The 22,274-nt window shown below is 47.2% G+C and overlaps 3 protein-coding genes across 3 annotated transcripts in view; all 3 read left to right on the plus strand.

The window, feature by feature from the left end:
• LOC125947888 (uncharacterized) overlaps positions 1-22,274 on the plus strand; it is a 329,870-nt gene that overhangs the window by 224,760 nt on the left and 82,836 nt on the right. The gene's annotated exons all lie outside the window — the stretch shown is intronic.
• Positions 345-5,478, plus strand: LOC125948012 (uncharacterized). Its single transcript, XM_049673640.1, has one exon. The coding sequence runs from the start codon at positions 1,093-1,095 to the stop codon at positions 1,576-1,578; it is 486 nt and encodes a 161-aa protein (XP_049529597.1). The 5' UTR covers positions 345-1,092; the 3' UTR covers positions 1,579-5,478.
• LOC125947912 (uncharacterized) lies at positions 17,960-22,213 on the plus strand. The gene is made up of 3 exons (XM_049673446.1): positions 17,960-19,157; positions 19,236-19,598; positions 19,684-22,213. Exons 1-3 carry the CDS (start codon positions 19,051-19,053, stop codon positions 22,034-22,036), a joined length of 2,823 nt encoding a protein of 940 aa, XP_049529403.1. The 5' UTR covers positions 17,960-19,050; the 3' UTR covers positions 22,037-22,213.

Below are 22,274 nucleotides of genomic sequence, written 5' to 3' on the forward strand. Positions count from 1 at the left end.
AACCCTTGGCGCTGTCTGTTAACTTACTACAGAACAATATCATTAACCTGTAACGTAGCGAGACGAAGAGAAGGAAGTTCTACAATCGTTGTAACAGCAACAAAATCTTTAAAAACAGCCAAATTTATTCGGAAATCAATTTCTGCGGCCAAAAACACAGATGTGAACAATACGTTTGACATTTCGATATAAACTTTGGGGTGTTTAGCCCTGCCACAAGAAGCGTAAACATTTTAGCATTTGTAAATTTACGCGTAAATTTACGCTTCGTGTAGCACCGCCTTAACACCTTGGTGGAAAATATAAATACACCCCAGGGAACGGATTCTCGCAAGAAACACAATACAACCGCCGGAGCAACGACCGTGAAAACGTGAAACTCCCGACTAAACGCGTTCGCATCGCATAACAATTAATTCATAGAAAAGGGTTCGAAATCCAAGTGAAATTCCGCACAAACGACAAATTGCACCAAAGACGGTTTCATATAGCCAAAGTGTGAGCAAAGTAGGCGGTCGTGAAGGAGGAAGCACGTGCGTGCCTTGTCTTGTACCCCAGCTGCTAGCCGTTGTTGTGTAGGCTTTTTCCGGCAGGTAGAAACCATAAAGTGAAAGTTTTCTTACCCAGTTCGAGTACGAAAAAGTGAAACATCCCACATCGTGGACATTGTGCATCGTGCGTGAAATCGTCGGGTATCGCCTCGGATCGGCTCTTTTCTCCTCGCGTAATCCGGCCTGCTAGTGTCCTGGCGTAACGCGTAGTACGCGCGATTATTGATTTTCGGTGTGAAGCCATAGTAGGCGAAAAAAAGCAAAAGAAAAAAGAACGGAAATCGTTTGGCTGGCTACGTGACACCGACCACGGAGAGCACGACGACAACGCAGACGAGGACGACCACGAGGACGACGCCGAGGAGGACGTCGACGACGACGACGAAAGCATCAAAGGGACGACGAAGAGGACGACGGAGACAAAACACCCTGCCGCGTGCTGTTGATTATAGTTCTGGTGGTGATTCGTCCTCGCAAGGGAAGGATATCTCGTGAGTTTTTGCCGTCTGACCAACCCCCCCTCGTCTAAAAGTCCAACACGATGGCGTTCATGATGCCGGTGATGAAGAACGAGTTCGATATCTACAAGGGCAGGCAACGGCGGATATCCGAGTGCTCGAACCAAAGCAACTGCCGGTCGCGCAAGGTATCGGAAAGTTCGCGCTCGGACGGTCCCAGCCTCTCGACCTCACCCGGCAACGAGGGAGGTGGTGGTGGTGGTGGCTTCCTGGCCGGTTCACCGGGTCACCGCAGCCACCCGATGTACATGTCACATCTGGCCTCCCGGCCCCAGTTTTCCCGCAACTCGTCCCGCACCTCTCAAAGCTCACTGATTGCCTCAAGCCCGTCAAAGGCCAGCACCGTCGGTTGCAGCCCCCCCAAGGGCCCGAACGGCGGTAATGTGATGCCCGGACCGGTCTCCTCCTCTGTTGGCAGCCAGAGCAGTCTCAACAAGTTCCACACCCGGTTGGTCGACAAGCTGCGGAAGTCGCTCCGCAAAAGCAAATCCAACGACAGCCGCTCATGAGAGGGGACCGGTCCACCGGATTGTGTTGGTGGTGTTGAGGTGGGTGGTGGTAGTGGAGCTGCTACTGCTGCTGATGAACAAGACGACGACGAAGATCCTGATGATTTAGACGATGTTGATAAAGGAGAGCGAGGAAGAGGAGTGGTAGGAGATGGAGGTGTTGCGCTGTGTGCAAAGCGGATCAACAGTGCCGATGAGAGTGGTAGCGACGGTCACCGCCGACGACGGACAGCCAGTGGAGACAGCGGAGATCAACGAGGCGCAGGTTCAGTGGTGGTTGAAGAAGGGTTGAGTGTCTGGTCGGACAGTGTGCTACACATCATGCATCACCGGAAACCACCGTTACCGCGTCGCCGTAGCAACACCCCGCCCACAGGCGGCGTTCCTTACGACGGAGCCGCGACGACGACGGCACCGAACAAGATCCGCTCCAGGAGAGGTACATTCAGTGCTCCACGGTAACTACTGGACGCTTACGTCAAGATCAACCAACAGCAGCCACAACAGAAGCAGATGCATGAGTAGCAGATGCAGTACACGGAGACACGGGTGCGCGCCGGATAGTAAAATTTACCCCGCAATCACCAATCTTACGGCAAGCCATCATCATTATCATCATCTAATATGCTTATCATCGGTATCATAGCATACGATAGTCTTGAATATTATCGCTTAATCGCAATTGTAATAGCTCTCTCTATCGCTCTATCTCGCCCGAAATCGGTGGAATGGAAAGCAGAGTTTTGGATCTGGGTGCGATAAGATTTCTAGATAACAACGAGATCTAGCCTGTAAGGATAGTCAAGTATCAGAACAGAGAACAAAACATCTATCACCATACACCAATATCATCATCATCTCTCCCTCCCTCTCTCTACCTGTGCGTCAGCAGCTTTAGTCGGTAAACTATACACAGTAAGGCTTTTCCTTTAGTCCATAAGCCACAGCAACGCTCCCGCCGTACAGCACATACAGTCACGGCGGGTGGCCTATTTATTTAAATGTCCCGACTTCGACTCTTATAGCAGCGGAGGAACTCGCTTTGACGACGGTTCATCTCCCTACCTTATCAGTGTGGGGCTGCTCTATTGCGCAGCATCAAGAGGTTCCAAAAAACGAAAAGGACGCATGCATTAGAATTGAATCAAGCGGTCTCGGGGGAAACACAACGAAAGGAGTCGGCAAACGTACAACGAATGATTGAGCCACGGGAATCAACTTCAGGAAATTGTGATACATCACTTCGAACAAATAGTACGCAGATCGTGTTTTTTTACGGTCGCCGGAAGAACCGAAACGTGGTTCTAGCGACACAGTTGCACATTTCCCAATGACCTACCACTTTTTCTCTCTTTCTCTCTCTCTCTCTCTGCGTTAAGCTGATAAGGGCAGGGTGTTTTTTTTTTCATTGGCTCAATTTGACCTTTCCAGATTTGAGGAATTACGTTTGGAACTCGGAAGCGAATTGATAGAACGCTTTCGAAAATGAGACAAAACGCAATCGAATACTATTGAACGAGGGACGGAATTTTACGAAGACAAATACAAACACACACATACACATTTACTTAGCTGTGATCGAAACGAATGCAACATGAGATATTTTGTGAATGCTTTTACGTAAAATACAAGTAATACATTAATCGCACACTTCCCCTGGCATCGCACACAGACACACAGAGCGTACCGGAAGTAGACAACAACACTCCAACGGACCTTTCGGTTAATCAGGTGCAGGTTAAAGGTGGTCTAGTAGAGACTGGAAACACTAGAAATCGGGAAGAGAACGAGCTATGTCTTGCGTGTTATGGTTTTACATTAGCGCGCTTTAGTGTTCCACTCGGTCGTTAGCTCTGGCACGCGCACCGGTATTCAGTGACCGGATGTGAGATTGTAAGGATAAATGAACCACACATTTCGTCGTTCAAGCGGGATCCGGAACGCCAACGAAGCATACCATGATCGATCAAACGTGCGGCATTTTCGATGAACTTCGGCCTAACGGATCGATATAAATTCTAAATCATCCTTATGAACGTTGAAAGCCGGTATCGTAGTAGGCATTTGGCACATAATATTGAATCCGTTATCCTTATCCCCTCACAAACACATACACACGGGCATGCAATCGTGGCAGGCGCGGATCAAAATTGGAAGGACTGTTGTCACCGTTACGCTTTAGTCCTGAGAACAAGCATATATGACCATATATATTATATATACATGATATATACATAGATATCTATATACACAATATCAGACTATTTCTGTGTAATCAGAAACACGCGCCCCATATACACGTACAAAAGACGTGCGATAATAAAACCATCATCAAAGGGATATCAAATGAAGCTAAATGCAGCTATAATGCAACTATTGACATCGTCTGTCGCCCGCGGGTTCTTGTCTCTGGTTAGAGTTTGTGCGGACCGGTAGAGAGGATAACGATATTTTTGGACAATTTTTATCTTCCCCGAAGTGTGTAGTCGTAGAACATCCTTCCAATGTATTGTTTGATAAACTCTTACGTCCAACGATCCATTCTGAAGTGTTTGCATCGATTAGCGATGGTAGGCCCCCGATGGTAATGCCGGTTATCGCTCAATCAGCTGCATGTGAACGCGGAAGGTGAGGGTTGTTATTGATTGCCGCAATCCGTTGCGTGACCGGAGACTCGCTTCGAAGTGCAGAATCGGAGGAATTCTATGTAGATGGCATGACACGAGCGGCTCTGGATGCGAAATGAATTGATGGTATTTGCATCAGATGTAGTGTTTTTTGGTTCTCGGTTTTGAACCATTTTCAGCGATATCTTTTTGGTAAAACCCGTAACACCACATCGCAGCATAATCCAAATTGGAATTGGGAAGTTAGAAATGAGGAAAAGGGTGACTTCCTTACGCTCACACAAAACCGTAAAAGACTGCTGCTGACTTAAACTCGAGGGTAGAACAAAGTAGAGCAAACTATTATCCGATCTGCTAGGTTTAATCGTTTGTTTTAAGTTCCTGTTGTTAGTCAAATGTATGAACAACCTCCTGTACGCTAGGTTTAGAATGGTGAACAAACGGTTGCAAGCTAGCTGTACACCAGTAGGCTAGGTAATGGGTACAGCCTGAGATTAGACTGTCCCAGTCCCGGGGCACCATTTATCATCCATTACTAATTGACCAACTATTTTGAGAAAGAGCCGGTATTCAGATAGATTCAGCATGGATTTGACAGTCAGTAGCCAGTTGCAAAATCGATTAAGTGGATAGTTTTTTTTTTGCTTCTCCATATTTTCATTTCATTTTTGTTTATAACACAAACGCAAAACATTCCACCATGCTAAGCCCAAATTTAAAGACCACTTGCATCTAGAATATAGCTCAAACATCACACAACAAGTGCCAGTAGGAATGGAACAGTAGTTTAGAAAGAATTTATAAGGCATGAGAAAGACAAACCGACGATTGATCGTTGCTTGTGTGCCTGAAACTACTAGTACTACTACTATTACTACTACTTACAGACACTGGTGTTCTGTGGTGGCTTTATTTCAATTAACTTCCCCACTACCTTAGCACCTATATCCCAAATTGTAGTCTAATCGTTACGAGAGAGGAACACTACGAATTTCGTGAATAATAAAACCTTATCTACCTATTCTTAAGTCAACCTTTAGACGTTTCTTTGGGGCGAAAAAGATAAAACTCTAGGCCCAGAGAGCCAAGCGTAGGCAGACGACACACACACTTAATCCAAATTAAGGCAATTATTGTATGCTTATTGAAAACCAATAAAACTAAGGAACTGTTGTTCCATCATCAAGATATAAACCTACAGCTCGTAAAGATATTTCTTCTTGTTGTTAGTTCTCGCAAAATTTGTTTCCGAAAACTCCGCTATCCCATCGCTCACTTTTAACATCTCTTCATAGCAAACATCGTTCGTTCATCGAATGCCCATATTACGATTGGGAACTGCCGCCTATCGGTATACGCCTCGTTTCTCCACTCGTTCTCTGTGCGCGGGCGCGCTAAAGACAAGAAGCGAACGGCAATCGGGGGCTTAAGGAATTCCTGTCCGCCTGCGTCAATCGGTTAATTTTAGGGGACGCCAAAAATACCTGCGCAAACTGTTTTTTTTTTTTGCAAACATTCGCAAACCGCGCTGTCCGTTCATTCGTTCCCTGACCAGTCTGGCCTTTTCGCGGGGGTTTTTGTTGTGACCGCCAGAATGGCGCCTGAGCAGACGAAACTTAGTTCTTAACGCTCTATTGACGAAACCCGTGCCCCGGTCAGTTGTGGTGGTGCAGCATGTGCAGCTCGTAAATCAAAGTGTACCGGTTCTTTCGAGCGGGGTTCACAATTCGCTCTTCGTTCACCGGTGTGACGCGGTTTTAGAAAGGGGGTGGCTATTGGTCATGTATCGTTCCGTTCTTCCTTCGATCTTGCTGTGATCTTGTTTCGTCTGCATCTGGGTGCACTCGTTCATCTGCTCGGCACATCTCGCTCGCTATGAAGCTTCATTAATTAGAGTATTTTTAGACTAGCGGAACGGATGGTTGGTCAACCAAGCTGACCTGCCATCTCATGTAGGTACCAGCGCACGGGCATCTCGTGCGAAGAGAACGCTAGATTACAACATGTACGCTAAATTCCACTGTTAAAAGAAACCGACGCCGACAACACATTTGAGCTTCGTTCGTGGTCGTACTTAAACGATCTTTTTCGAACGAAGTATTTTGCTACAATTTAACACAAAGTTTTGCACTCTCTGATGAGCGCACCCAGTAGTTATTTACTAATTTATTTATTATAACAGAATGTATCTATTGTATGATTTTGTTGAGCTGTTTCTTAGCTGTTTTGTTACCCTTTTTATGTTCTTCTTTTAAATAAATTATTTCTCTCAGCCATAGTCACATGAACATTGACTATGTTAAGCCTGCGCTCTGTTACCGCGCACGTTCTTTTTGCGAAGGTTACTAGGGAAAACTAATCAACAATGCCTATGAATCAACTTCATGATTTACATTGAATTAATATGAGCGTAGCTGTATTTAAATAACCATTTTCTACCAAATAGTTAAACAGAACAGTGATCCGAAGTACCAATAAGAAGTTATATCTACCGTCCATGCATCATTAGCAAACTCGCAGGTGCTAGGCAACCGCAACCGCTCTTCGCCGCGGCAAACATCGGGCCCCTTGCGTATCTCGTGTGCGGATGAATTGCGAACGTAGCTCTCGGAGTTCGGAGCGATAGCGACAGAAAACATTTAAGCAGCGCGCCTAGATGCCAATCCCCCTATCCAGCTGGCCTACAACCGGTTCTCTAACGTGTTTCTTGCAAGTTGAATGGCCCGGCCGCTTGGATCCCGTGCGATCATCGTTCGGACTCGGTTGGCCGCTAGACCGGTTGGTGTGGTGTTACCAAGACGCAAAGGAATACACTAAACCAGTGGCGGAAAGTGACCATTACAGAGTGTGGGTGCTGTCCTGGTGGATTCTCCAAGACGAACTCGACACCACCATAGGCGGTAGAGGCTCGAAAGGACGTCCTTAAACTGTACCTTTAAAATTCCGTGCCTGCGTGCTCGAATGAATAATATGTGTCACGATGTGAAACAAAATTAGCATATTTTGGCGCGCAGCAGGATGGAAAATTATACAAATTTGCTGCCATTTCTCTGCGTGAAGCGGCTGCTACTGCTGTTGCTGCTACTAGTGGTGAGTAATCGAACGCAAGCGTAACCCATAGGAGCGCGAAAATTGAATTTGAAGTTTGCCTTTCACCGGAAGAGTGAGGGCGCGTGCTACTCTCGACACTTTGCGATTACAAAGTATCGATTTGAAAGGGCCTTATCGGGAACACAGTATGTTCGCGCCATCGCACATTCGTTGTTTAATTCTTTTATTCCGCATTAACCAGTCCAATCATCACGTGCAATAACGCATTCACCCTCATTCTGTTTTATATTGATGGGACGCTGTTTTATCTCCTCCTCATGTCACCGACAGCGCAACGGTAATAGAGAGAAGTTGCGGTCGAGCTACTGTCGTGTGGTTTCCGCATCGTTCGCATGTAGTGGAAGGAATCAATTTCCACTGCAGCGAACGTTGGCGTTCCGATTTCCGCAACCCGCTGGAAATTGAGTGATTTTATTGAACGTGCCGATGCGTAATCACAACTGTTCAAAGGGATTTAATTACAAATCCAACCACCACCCACGCGTGTGAAGCACATGGATAATCATGGATATGAAAACCAATTCCAAAGTGGATTGGTATTGTGGATCGATATTGTTTGCTTAGTTGCATTGCCCCAAAACAGCACAACACACCCAATGCGGCACGTGCCGTTTTGGCAAAACGTAAAATTCCCCGCGTGTTTCCGTTAACAGCGTTGGGTTTAATTTTAACCTCAATCTTAATTAGCCTTTCTTCTAAAGCCGGACTAGAGGTCGAGAGTACAATGTAATCACCCGGGGATGTTATGGCACGATAAGCGTGCCTGGCTAGATCACTTCCACCTCGACCGGCTCTGACGATGGACTCCGAACACCTCGTCACTGCGAAATACATGTCTCATCGTCGTCGCAGTTGCTTGTAAGATAGGAAGGAGCATCGTGACTGATAGTGAACAGAACAGAAAATGAAGAAACAAAAGAAAAGGATGCCCGAACGTGCCTGCCAGTGCGTGCTTCTAGCTGCACGCAACTCCGTCCATCTTGTGCATCCATCTCGGAACGGATGCCCATAGCACACGTGATTCGATGAGGATAAAGCTAGACACAGGGAATCTCTGCAGCGGCGGGTGCATCACGCAGAAAAGGCGCGGTTTACGTAACAGTGACAAGGCCACGACCGAGCTGGTGCAACCACACACACACACACGGCTTGGACGGTAATGTTTTTCGCCCATTCGTTCCCGTGCCTGTATGCTAATTATAGCGACGAAATTGATGGACGTTAAAGACACCGTCAGGTGGATCGGTTGGTTGCTCTCCGGTGTTCTAGCCTGAGCCAGCGCGCAATAGCGCTACTAGCGTGCGCACTGATGGTGTGTCAAGTGTCTAAGCGGTACTTGGCCATGTCACTACGGACAGATAATTTAGCGTTTAACGGAGATAGGATCCCGAAGGAACCCGTACCGATCATTCAAAGGGCACGTGTCCACGGCGTTAGCACGCAAAGCTATGCAACGATTACAGGTATAATGGGGTGGGATGCCGGGGGGTTTGAATTTTCAGAATCGAGAGTTCGAAAGCAGATGTTGAAAACATTTCCATACAAAATCGAAACAAATCTTTTAACACTTATTGCATGGTCCTAGAACAGAATTAGCATACCAACAGAATAACATCAACTCTCTCTGCTATTCTGGCGTCAATGTCGATACCGGCGCTCCATCTCAATTTGGGCCTACCATACCGTTTCTGTTCATCCGGAAGGCCTAAAAGCACAAGAAGAAATAAAAAAAAAACAGTTACAACAAATTTGATAAAAATTCTCGTGGACAATTTTGTAATTTTGTAATTTGTAAAATGAATCAAACTTTTTTAAAGGATCGGTGCAGTAATGCTATGATGATTGAAGCTATGATGCACATCAATTTGAGTAATGAAGTTCTTTACCATTTACTACGCTTAAAGTGAAAGAATAAAACGAATTCGAAATGTAGTACACCCGCACTGTTTGAATCCTGCATCGTAAAATCCGTTCTCAGATCGGATGTTTTGTCAAGTGCAACGTAATAACCCAAAAAATGCGATCACAGTCCCGATGTACAGTTTATTTTAAAAAAAAAATAACCAAAACAAAATTCGCGCTTACATCCGCTCGAAAACCAGTGTTCACAGTACCAAACGAAACATGCATCAAACATCCCCTCATCAACGGCCTGTGGCCACCCTCGGGCTCAGGCGAGGCAGACGATTATGGGATGGTGGACGCGGAGGCGATAAAAAAGAAGATTATAACTCACAGTGGAAATTTCCACTGCCTTTTTCGCTGTCAGCAAAGCTGAAAACTTCCTATCGATACCGGTGTGGTGGAAACATCATCTGCTGAACTGCATGAGCACCAGGTTTGGAACATTCCTGCAACGGTTTACACACACGGACCTGGTCTTACTGTACCTAACTAATAAACTATCGCGGTTACAAATTGATGAGTATGAACTAAGGATAGGTGATCATCTTAGGTTCGTTTACTGCTAACCTTTCCAAAGCTGGAACGATTGAGCAGACAAACAAATCTGGCGTAGTGCATCAAGGGCATGGCAATTGCTTTTAAGGGGGCACAATTCGGGCGCTTATGGATGTCACTTGGTGTTTGAAGTTTGTTGGAATAAGAACAGCAGCGAATACACTCAGCTCAGGGCATTCGAGTCACAGTAGGATATGACAATCTAGGTAATGACGTATTAGTACACCGAAAGTACCATCTCCAAGGCCGCCCAACTTGTTCATAATGATGCACCAAAACAGCCCCACTCCCCACACATCTATACGACGACGTAAAGGGAGGGGAAGGGGGGGGGGGGGCTGCAACTCGGCTTCCTTGGCGTTAGTTGGCGCCATCATTGCCCAGAGAAGAGGGTAGTGGCTGAGTCAAGCAAAGCAGAGCGACAACTACCAACACCGTGAGCGAAGCTGCACTTTGCGTCTATTTTTAGCGGCATCAGCCGAGACGAAACCCCCCCCCCCTCCCCCCCCCCTCCCCCCCCCCAAACCCACATGACGTGACACTGAGTAACTTAGGTGGCGGGAAGGAAAAGGGCATGACAGTTGGACACGTTTAAACGCTGGACGACGTCGGACGGGACCCTCGGGCCAGGGTCTTTCTCACACACTACTAAACATTCGGTTCGTGTGTTGGATTGTGTAGACCATGACCATGGTCGCCGGTCTGGCAGATGATGGTAAACCAAGAAACGAATTCAAAGTGCGTAGCAGAGAGCTATCATTGCATGTACAAGAATGCTCTGCTTCAGAAGGCGTAACGATAATGGCTGGTTGAGTGACTACAATTTCCATTAACCGACCAGCCAATCTGCTTAACGCCAGGTCATGGTTCCATCTGCTACTGGACGCTCTTTGTGTATTCTGTTGATTGAAAGCAATTCCATCGCTGCACCTCCTCTTCTATCGCAGTAGATATACAGCGATGTACTTGTGATCACTGTAGGCTACCGAGCGGTTATCAATTACCGTGTCTCTTACTATTTACATTTAATTCATAAGTATTATTATTGCGCAATAGCCAGGCGCCCAAATGGCGGTTCCAATTTGCACCTAAACCAAAAAGTTGAACCGTAACTGTGCGTTCGTACACGTGTCCACCGTGTTGGTCTCCACTTACCTACCCCACTGGGACCGCTTGGTACACATGAGAGGCCCTGCAAGGTCATCTCAACTGCTGATAACGGTAGACAGCCCAACGCGGCCCACTAGTTCCACGTGGATCCACACTTAAAACGAATGTTTATCTTTTTTTACCCAAAAGACCTTGTATATGGCCATACGGCAGTGATTCATGCTCTGTTTACAGTTGCTCTATGCTCGGTTGCTTCTCGCTCTATGAATGGAATGGAATATTCCTGTTTTCTGGTTTATCTAGCCCCATCATGGAATTACGCATTTCATTTGTGATTTTGGACAATTACAGGATTTTTTCATGGATGATCAACAATTGACGGTACTGTTGCAGCAAACAATTGAATTCTAACCAGTGGAAACATGACCGCGACGTGGACCAAATTGAGGACGTATTAAAACGAAATTTCCTTGGAAAACTTTATGATACCCAAACAGTCTGTGTATTGGCGGTTATAGTATTTCGGGGAAAACCCCAAATTCCTTCTACATTTCTTACATTTAATCTGCCTATTGTCTGCTAGACGAATAGCAAGTAATTGATAAAGCAAATGACTGGTATCCGGCTAGGAAGCAGCGACCCCTACCCACGTATTGAACGTTTGCGGGAAAATATTTTGCGTATCATCACCCACGACAGCACACCACTCGTCGCAACCAGTCAATTGATCACAATTGATATCATTTATGTTCTGCATATGGTGAAATGTGACCACAAATGGTTCCGCAACGATACGACACACTCCAGTACGATCAGTAACGGCACGAGACGATACATGATAATCCATTAGTAGTGACGCCATGGCATGACGCCGGCGAAGGGTACAGGCGTCATTGTCGCGGCCAACCGTTCCATTCCGTTCCGGCGTCTTGGGAATTGATCAAATTTAAATTCGTTCAACAAAGGCCCAGCCACAATGCGGCTGCGGCTAACGGAAACTGCGCCTAAAAAAAGGGAAACACCAGGCGTCACCATCGTCAATTGATATGGCGTGGCAAGATGGTCATTTCGATGCCAATTGCTGACGCCGCCCCATGAGCAATGTATTGGGGCTCTGATTGAAACTGGTTCGGTAAAGGAACGAGGGCTTGGTCGCATCGACCGGATCTCGACCGATCAATCGATCGATCCGTAACTGCGCAACACGCCACCAATTGAGTGGCATCCGGGAAGAGCAAGCAATCGATCTTTGCACATTGCGTAGTACGTTCGATTTCTCTGAAAGAAAGGCTTCTGGGAATCGTGACGCAGCTATGATGTTGTCGCACACCTTTTGTTTGTCAATACGGGTGGGGGAAATAGGATTAATGGAGAGAAATTGTTGCATCAGAAAAAGAAGCAAACTTGCAATTTTGCAAACCAACTGTTGCACCAATCGTCTGACTCATCTCCGTCGTTCGCGTTATAGAGCAGCGAGAGGGAGAGAGAGAGAAAGGAGTGTCCCAAGAAAGCATCCCGGTCGGGTGCGTCATTCCGTCCTAGAATTTCATTTCTAGTACGCTTATCAGTGGCTTATCATCGTAATTACCTTCACGATTGCATCATTGATGGCATTGTTTCCCATGACCGTACTTGACTGCGCCAACGCCCATGGCACACACACACACACACCTGTGGCTGTCACTCAGGATGACGAATGGGACCCTGTCCCTGGTCGGTGGAGCCCTGTCTGCTAGTTTGGTCAGCTCCTCCTTTATGATTGTTTACCAAGGGCTTGAAAGCGGACGGACGTGTCATCCGGGGCTTTGCTAAGCTCAAGTGTCGAGTCGAGAGGCCATCGTAAAACAACCACCCCCTATCACAATCGGTATCACTCGCCATCCCGAGAATCACCATCCCATTCTGGAGGATCCGCTTTAATCTGGTTTTGCCGGTAGGGAGCGTGTGATTGTGTTGTTAGATCGAATCCATCGAATTCCAGGAATTTTTTGCTTTTGATTTCTAACGAAAGGGGATACGACTCCAAGGCATTTATTTTTCCATTTTCTCCTGATCGTTCAAACATTCTTTTTTGGAGCATACTGTGCAAATACTTTGGATCAATCGGATAAAACTAAAAATGAAACAGTCGTTTGAAATATCCCCCATTATACATGCGTCATTGCATCTTGCATCTGAACAGCGGTATGCCCAAAACCATAAATCGATTTAAAAGTGTTGAACTATCTTGTTTTTTATTTGTTTTCTTTTTTCGCAAAAACCATCACTTTTTGAAACCACCACGTGATTCATCATTCTATCCGCCCAGTAGCGCGGTACTATCGTTATAGTATTGTTGATTCAAATTATAGTTTGAAGAGCACTCAATCTCACGATTGAAGAATGCATTCTTGACAAATGCAATGCTATGGATTTAACTACGCAACACTGTCTTCTTCAACGGTGTTGCCGCCAATCTTGGCCGTTTCAGGAGTAGGACAAACTACTGATAAGCGCTTAATCCACTACAAAGACATCTGGCGGAGAGAGGGAAGATGAAGACGACGCAATACCACGCCCCATCGGGCACGAGAGTACGCAGCGTATTATGAAATATCTTCGCTTCATCGCATCACGCCCTGGACCTGGACACGAGCCGGAGTAGCTGGTAGGTTCGCGGTGGGGCTTTAACAAAGTTTCACGAGCACGAGCAGGCGAACACGTGTGCATCCAACCGCACCCGGGAAATCACCGTCCGTCCACCACCGGCAACTGCTGACACCGCAGCCGAGTACTTCAATCGGAGTTTTTTTTTTCCCGGCCTTAGGTTTTGTTTTGCCTTTCTTGTCACCATATCGTCTAACCAACGGCCAAGTATCTCTCACACAGTGGCAACTACCTCCAAGTTACCCAGCACCGGTCATATTGCAAATGCTGAACCGGTTCAAGCCGCTGACGCCGCTGGCCCAGCTCGGGGAGGTGAAGGAGGAAGGAAAGTAAAATGTTTACCAAGCACTTACGTGGTGCCGCGGCTGGGCAAATTGCAGGCCATAAAACAGTTTCAGCCCCTTTGCCACAATTTTGCCATCAGGTCACACGTATTAACTATCGGTGCTGCTAGCAGCCAGCCCCGTTTTGCGGTCGAATAGCGGATGGCGCCGGGTGCGTTTGGAAATTTTCCACCCACACCCTTCGACCGGGAGGTTCTAGTGTGGTAGCGGTGGTGGTGGTAGGATGCGAGCGAAGTTGCATTACGCCATTGGAGAGAGATATCGCGCCGTCTAGCCAGCACAGATACATTTAAAGCCTTGCTGACGCACTTGTGGCGAATATGAAGGGGGAGGTTAATATCATCCACTTGGATCACTATCGTCTGAAGGTATTCTAGTATCTTTTATTCCTACTCGTTAGCTATTATCGTAGCTCATTGCCTCACATTAGCTGTATTCTAGCTAATAAATAGACTATAATCGAGACTATAGGAGTAAACTAATGAATCGAAATTGGCAATAAGACTCGTTGTGGTACATCGCCACGTTGAATTGGCTCCATCGGCTGATGATGTCCCGTAGATTACCCAACTAGGGTAGCGTTTCGCAAAATTCCATTTCATGATTCAAGCTCTCCATCGCCATTCATCGTACAGGCTAGAGTGCGCCACAAGTCATTACTCTGCAAAAACGATGACTAGGCCGATGACTATGGATATGCGCAAGCCAACGATCGTTGAGGCAAACCGGTGCTAGCCAGTTACGCCAGTGCTAATCGCTTACTGATCGGTTGCAACTGCCATTGCGGCTCTCGTGATTGGAATTCCGCCGTACCGGGTCGCTTGCATCCAAAGATAGACCGAACTTCCCCAACCCACCCACCCTGCCTCCACAAACAAGTTGGGAGGGGGAGGTCGGCTATCGTGTACGGCAACGATAGTCCCCTGATTGAATGTTTGTACATTCAAGAGTTCTTTCAATGTGTGATCCATTGAATATTGGAGAAGCGTGACATTGCTGTACTGGAGACAGGTTCTCTATAACTGACCGTAGGTAATGTATATGTTACTGACCGCAGTACCGCATGCCACGTACACCACCGTTGCGTTAGTGGACCGGCCCGGGAACGAGAACGTCTGGCTACACAAAACCGTCAGCACAATTGTGCAATCGTGTTTGATTTACACAACTGCAAAACTACAACCCCGCCGCTTATTGCAAAAATGAAGTGCTATGTCCACAGTATCGGCTAGCCGTAGTCGGTCACATACACACCATTAGGCGGCCTTAAAGTAAGTTATTGCCGGGTTGCGCAACCCAGGAACAGGGACGGGAACTAACGCGGTGTCCCTTAGGAAAAGGGCGTTTGCTGCTCGTCCATTGCTACGGGGTGAAGCGAGTGATGCCAATGATAGCGACGGTTAGTGGACGCAAAACGCGGAAATGTTTGTTGCCGGCATTCATTAAACCTGTACGCACCGGCGGTAGCTTTCACTTCAAAGGTACGCATCCGTGATAAGATAGAATTTACAATGTGAATTCATAAACTGGCCGCCATATGATAGCCATAGTTCATGTAGGATAAGCGTGTCCGTTTGCACCATTGCAATAAGCGGAAAAACAATCAAATCGATCCCAACGGGCGTGTAAGCGAAGGCCCACTTATGTATCGTGGTTAGTCATGTTTATTGGATTTCTTTTGTTTGCCTCTTTTTTGGAAGATATGATGATTATGAGGAGAAACAAAGATCTTTATCCAAATCGCAGAAGCTATATGTTACTACCAAACGGCTTCAAGTTTTTATTAAATGTAGAATTTCGTTTATTTTTTCCAAACAAAATCCATGCAATCCATACGAATTGGAACGATTTTGTTTAACAATTCTACAGTCCATTTCCAAACAGTACACCTCGGTAAGGATACAAAGCTCATCTATGAACGCACACTAACGCCCTCTCGCAGTCTGTTGGCTCTGCAAGTAATCACTCATAGACAACTGTTCAATTGATCGCGGTGCTGGCGTAAAGGAGTGTCTCATGTGCATTTCATTTCGATCACAGTGCGAATGCGGAACACTTACGCGCGTCACCACATCGCGTATGACGATCAACGGAAATTGAATGGCGCCAATGGCGATCTACTGACCACCGCGACTACGAGCAGTGCCGTGGATGGATGGTCGTATCTATTTATTTCCTCGTGGGTGTGACTGGGCGGACAGACCAGAGAAATCCCATGGGAGCAGCGATGATGTATGAAGATTTGAAGGTGGCAATGTTGCACCAAAACTGTCTGTTGGATGTCAATCGTTCTTTGCCGATTTTTTGTCACAAAATGGCACCGCCAAAGAATTGTTTTGGGTGACTTTTGGTTGCCTAATAACGAACGTTTCTTGTTGGTAAACAGCTCTAAATATAACATCGTGCCGCCGATACTGGCAGCGAAAATGTCAGTCCACTGTGGATCGCCAACCCAGGAATGCGAAGCACACCGCGAACGGCGATTCACGATCGCGAACGGGATGCCGTTTACCATCCCAAGCGACCAGCGGGGTGTAAGGAGGGCAGGACGTTTGCAAGAAAAAGCGAAGCTATAAAAGCAGACGATAGCATGCACGGGATTGTGAAAACGCGAGTGAGGTTACTCACAATAAACAATAGCCACAATATGGAATGTGTCCTCCTGCTGGGTGGGGGCGACAATGGGTTCGACGCTCCCGTATCCCGTGAACGCTTGATGATCGCGGACACTGCGACGAAGATAACAAGTTTTCCGTCAGCCATAAAACTGACACTTTCACGGCATTTCCCGAATCCAATTCTTTGTCGGCACTTAAACGTGGTGCCTTGGCGAAAGCCATCAAACAATATGTGTTCGTTTGCTTTGCTAAGGTATAAATCTAATTTTACTTCCATTACGGATTCAGTTGGAAATGAATCCCCGGCCCCATCGTCTTCGATCAAGGTGTTCCGCTGGGGAAGGTCATTAGATTTAATTACACTTAAGCGTGGTAATAAAGTATTACAATCCCGCATGCATGGCTAAACCGGTTACCACCTATCAGTGGATTCAGTGGAGGTTTGTTGCATTGTCATCGATGCATTCAAAGGCACACGTGTGAGCATCGAGAACAAGGAACGAAAGCCGTTTTACCATTCATCCCCCGCCACGGACACCGCCCGCATGCCCTACAAGACATTTGGGTCAATGAAAGGGCCAACCGGAGAATGGATGTGATGACTGGCGATGGGCCGTTTGAGAGAAGCTCAGTACCAATTGGGAACTGGGAGATCCGCGGGGTTTCCGCGTTTGCAGTACCAATGTCAGGGTTGCCGCGCGGCTACCCTTCGTCCAATCCCTCCGCACTTTACTTCCTTAATGACCCCTGGCCTTCCATTCCACAAAACTCGCACTTGCCGTGCCATAAATAACGGAGACGCTCGACAGCTTCCGATCCAACATGGATCCAATAGGGTACAACAAAGCACGGCAGTTCACACTAGAGAGTGCAAACACATAAAAATCCTATACCCATACACTCAGATCAACAGATGGCCGGCCGGCGATGAGGAAAGGCGGTCGTGTGATATAACATAAATACCCAGTACGTATAAGCTAGTATAGACTAGGCACGAGACCACGCATCCACTGGCACTATTTGGCGGTCAAAATGGCGCAGACACCGTGTGCACCGTGCACGCAGCTTAGCTCGTTGTCGCCGTCGTCGGCCATTTATAACGCTTTTCTCACGGTTCTGTGCTCTACAGTGGGAGGACAGAAAATGGCTTTGTTTACAACGACGTCGGTTGTGGTGGTGTTCTCTGTATGGCTAAAAATACATCCTTCCACATTTTCACGCACGTTCAGCTCACGCAAAACCCGCATCTGTGGACTGAGGCGTGGGATGAAGATTTTTTTCTCCTGCTGCTCCCCCTCTCTCTGCGTCTCGTAAATATCTCAGCTAAATTGTGCGGACATGCAGAGTAGATACCGGGCGCCAATCGTCCCGTTGTTGATAGACCATCGGACGATCATCAATCTGCGGTAACCGGATAAAAGCAGTTTCAGGCGATTTTAGATATTGAAGGCTCACTGCGCTTTGTCCATTGTCCTGCCAAACGGACGTCGAAGGCGTAGCAGGTCTTCGTTGCAATTTATGTGGACATAGGAGTGCAAAATGCCTTATTGTTGATGAAATCCGCTCGATCAGTCATTCGACGAGCCCCCTTCGATGGTTGCTGTAGGTCGCAAGGATCACCAAAGGTGTGATTCAACGGCGACACTGTACCTTGGCCACCGGTTCAACCAGATTATTCTAAAGCCACATTTCCCGTATATGTGCGTCAGCTCATGGTCCCCCTGCGCTTCTTGTGTATAATGATGTCCTTAAAAGGCAACGGTTAAGGGACGATGCGTTACTTTAGATATTTTGTAAGGGGCTTTTAACGTACCTACTATAATTGGACCATTATCAGTCATCGACACCTGGAGTATTTTCTTTCTGTGTCTAAAACATTATTTACGAATGCGAATCGGAAGGTACTATTTCCGAGATATGAAGTACAAGCCAGAAAAAAATGGTGGGTTACTTTTTCCCCAACCTAATAACGAAATATTAAGCCGGTGCCAGACGAAGCGTAAGCCTAGCGTAAAGCGTTAGGCGGGCAAAATAAAGCAAAGTTTTCTTGAAAATTCAAAATTCGAAGCAAAAATCGGCTACAACACTGTGCCGTTGTTTTGGCTTTGAGGTTAGAAACTCGAGTGAAAAAGGGAAATTTCAAACTCCTTTTAACACATTTCGTGAATTTAGTGATAATGGTGATAAGAACAAATTAGTATACGGCCTTAGTAGCCGGTCCTTGAGATAGAAGAGGGCTATATCATCAGAGTAGCTTACCCAGAAAACTGAATTCAATAGCCGTCCCGGGGTAAATCCTCGCTCAAAAAGAAGAAGAAGAATTTGTTAAGAACGGCTAACTTTGTTGAGAAAACCGGTGTAAATTGTAAAAATATTCATAGTGAAAATAAGCCTCTTCAGCGCAGATGGCCAATTTAAGATGAAGTCGGAATCTCTCCGGTGCTAGCGCTTCATAGGCTTCTCCGAGCAATCTTCACCCGGTAAAGAGCGGCGGGAGCGGATCGCGTGGTCTAGATCGATTTAGTGAGGTCACGGGCGGCTGAGTTAGGGACGGCAATGATGAACGCGAATATCCTTATGAATTTGGGCACTACGGTGATACCCTCGGTCGTGATTGTTATCGTGCTCATTTTTACACTGGCCAACTTATATCTCAACATACGGTTAGTAAACTAAGGCCGCTACGAATCTGCATCATCGACACCTTTTTACTTCTTTCTCTTCTCGGCGATGCTTCACAGGCGCCGGTTTCCGGTGAAGGTCAACTGTTGGTTTTGTAATGCGAACACGAGCGTACCGTACGATCAAGCAAATAGTTTCGTCTGCCCGTCATGCGCCCAGTACAACGGATTCACCGCCGACGGAGATTACAACCGGGAGATACCGGAGCAATACCAGCAGAGGTACCATGGCCGGTACTGCTACACACAGCCGCGTAACATAACGGACGATGACAAGTGGGGCACTACCAGAAGTGTCGCATCGGCTGGTAATAATGGGCTGTGTTTCGGTTGCAATCGGAACCAGGAACTTAAAATTCATCAACTGGCATCGTTCGTCCCGGAGGACGAGAATAACTATGACGCCGAGGTGGAAGACTACCGGTAAGAAATCGGATCTAAACGGATAGAATGATTTGAGATTAGTTTCTCGGAACTGAATGTGTCTTTTCTGGAAAACCTTCCGTAGGAAACAATTGGAACAAGCGTACAAGCTATGCGGCCGTTGTGAGCGCATCCTGAAACGTACCCTGAATGACGTGAAGCGTAACATTCTTGGTTCAAAACTGGCCCAAATCGGTAGCAAAGGACTGAGTGTGCTAGATATGCATATACGCGCCTCGTCAAAGCAAATCGCTCGCCTAAACCGTCAGCGATGGGCCCGCCTCTGCGTGTACGCCATCACATTGCTGGTGGCACTGAAACTGCCGCAGGAATTCAGCGATGCCGGATGGGCGATTGCAGATATAGTAGCGCTTTGTCCTGCGCCGTTGATGAATCTGGGAACGAACTTACTTTCCTACATGCTAGCACTGTACCAGCTGATAAACGACCAAGTAGGACGTCTTTTGGCCGAACCGGCAATCCAGCATACCACGGAACGTATAGAGACGCTTGGAGTGGAACTATTCCAAATGTACGGTACTCCCCTGGTGTGCACTCCTAAACAATTTTTCGATTCATTCACCGAGCAAGTCGCGAACAACCAGGATGCATCGGTGCTGTTGAATGTGGCCATCATTGCTCTAGCTGCCATGCTCGCTTCGCTAGGCTCTCAGCGGACGGCACTGAAACAGATTGTGATTATTACACTGGCGCTAGTCGATTGCTTTTTGCGGTATGAATATCGACGAATAGATCTCGGACTCTATTTTAGTCTAATCGCGCTAGCGCTGGCGGTGAGCTGCATAGGACAGCGATCCATACGAAGCGATGTAGCCGATGGTAATCTTAACTCAAGCTTTCACAAGATCTACTCGCAGCAGTGCAGTGAAGCCGATTACTCGGACGCTGACACGACGGCAGGAAACCAGTCGTTCAAGCACGGTCCAGATACTGATTCTGCGACCACAGCTTGTCAGGTCTCTCCCCCAACACCATACGCTGTAGCGAATGCCAGCCGCAAATCGCTCGATACAACCAAGTCTTGTAGTCCCTCATCGACATTTTCCTTATCAACCATGAATCCATTTTACACGTCCGGTAACGGTCACTCGCCTACCTCTGTTGGCATGGAAACAAGTAAAATCAGTGGTTCCTTATTCAATATGCCGGAAGCGGTGAATGAAGTCGCATCATCTTCGGCATCGGTGTTCAATCGTTCGACCAACGCTGGATCGAGTTCCCTGCTAAAAACTCCCTCATTTTCGGTAGCCGATTTCTCCAAAGTAACACCACAGATCGGCAGTAGAACGGCCGATGACCGGCACCAAAGTCTCAAAGGGGGTGGTGGATTCCATCACTCCATGAGTATCATCAATCGGCAGGCGATGCAGTCGCTTCGAGAGGATCCTTTGATTGAGGATGATATTGATCGGCTGTCGATCAGTGGTCGTGCCTCGCTCAATGCGTCCCGTTCTAGCCGCATGTCACTTGGGGGTAGCAATCCCTTCGCCCAGATCGACCATGATACCGCATCATCGGCGACACTACGTCGCAGACGCATCGTACCACCCTTAGAAATGTTCCCAGTAGTCGAAGAGTCCCCGTGGTCACAGGTGACAGCAACTGGCGAAGTAGGTGCGACGGTGCTCGGCCAACCGCACATGTCACGTACCTCGTCGCAAAGTTCTGGTTTCGAGTCACAGAGTGCAACCCGCCGAAACACACCGACGGAAGTGGATGCCCTATCCGTGTACACAGGTGCTGACAGTACTTTACGCCATGAGCAACCGCCATCTCCCGTACCATCGTCCGCATCAGTCCTGTACCGGAATCCTGGTAACAGCATGCCATGGTCAAGTAACCATCGGCAACAGCAGCACCATCATTCGCTGTTCAGTCATCAGAGTCTTTTCAAGCATGCGGCTTATCAACCACCGTTCAATGGACCAACGGGAGGTGGGTTGTTTTTCACGCGTCCTACCGCTTACCATACGGCGACCAATGGTTTCAGCAGTGGTTCTGTGACAGGATCTACCACTAGCTCTTCTGCTGCATCCACGGCGCATCGCAATTTCGGCCACATTTTCCCTCCTCAACAATCACAGACACCTTCGTACCATTATCATCACCACCATCAACAGCAGCCATCAACACTAGCCAATAACAACAACTCACTGCTGCTCAATTCTTCTTTCCTCGGCGCTTCTGTACCGACGACTACGGACAGATCCTCGCTCTTCAATACAACTGCCACAGTTGGTTTCTCAGGAACAGTAGCAGGCTCTGTCACACCGCAACCACCACATCCTTCCTTTGTTGGAGCTAGCTTTTCAGGTTCCACCACAAAGGCTACTACTGCCAAATTGCGCGCGAGCCTGCTTGATCTTGCTAAACTAAACAACGAATTGAACGAAGGGAAAGTTATGCCCACTGCCTAGGTAGTTTCACTGCCGAAATAGATAGATCAATGGGAAGGAAAAGATGCAACGGGCGGGTGATGTGAGAGCAGCCCCACGCGCGTGGAACACTGATATGCTGTTCCTCCTTTTCCTCTCGGTAAATATGTGTGATTTAATAAATTTTTTCTTAATAATTTTGTAGTTCTCTACTCACTATCCCACTAGCATGTGAAAGAAATACTTACCGATAGAAAGTGTTGCATCCATAAGATTTTCG

The sequence above is a fragment of the Anopheles darlingi genome, chromosome 2 (assembly GCF_943734745.1).
Source record: "Anopheles darlingi chromosome 2, idAnoDarlMG_H_01, whole genome shotgun sequence".
Taxonomy (NCBI): Eukaryota; Metazoa; Arthropoda; class Insecta; order Diptera; family Culicidae; genus Anopheles; species Anopheles darlingi.

Coding starts and splice junctions, on each gene's coding strand:
- LOC125948012 (XM_049673640.1), top strand. CDS start 1,093: ATGGCGTTCATGATGCCGGTGATGAAGAACGAGTTCGATATCTACAAG.
- LOC125947912 (XM_049673446.1), top strand. CDS start 19,051: ATGATGAACGCGAATATCCTTATGAATTTGGGCACTACGGTGATACCC. Junction 19,158..19,235: donor AACTTATATCTCAACATACG/GTTAGTAAACTA, acceptor GATGCTTCACAG/GCGCCGGTTTCCGGTGAAGG. Junction 19,599..19,683: donor GCCGAGGTGGAAGACTACCG/GTAAGAAATCGG, acceptor AACCTTCCGTAG/GAAACAATTGGAACAAGCGT.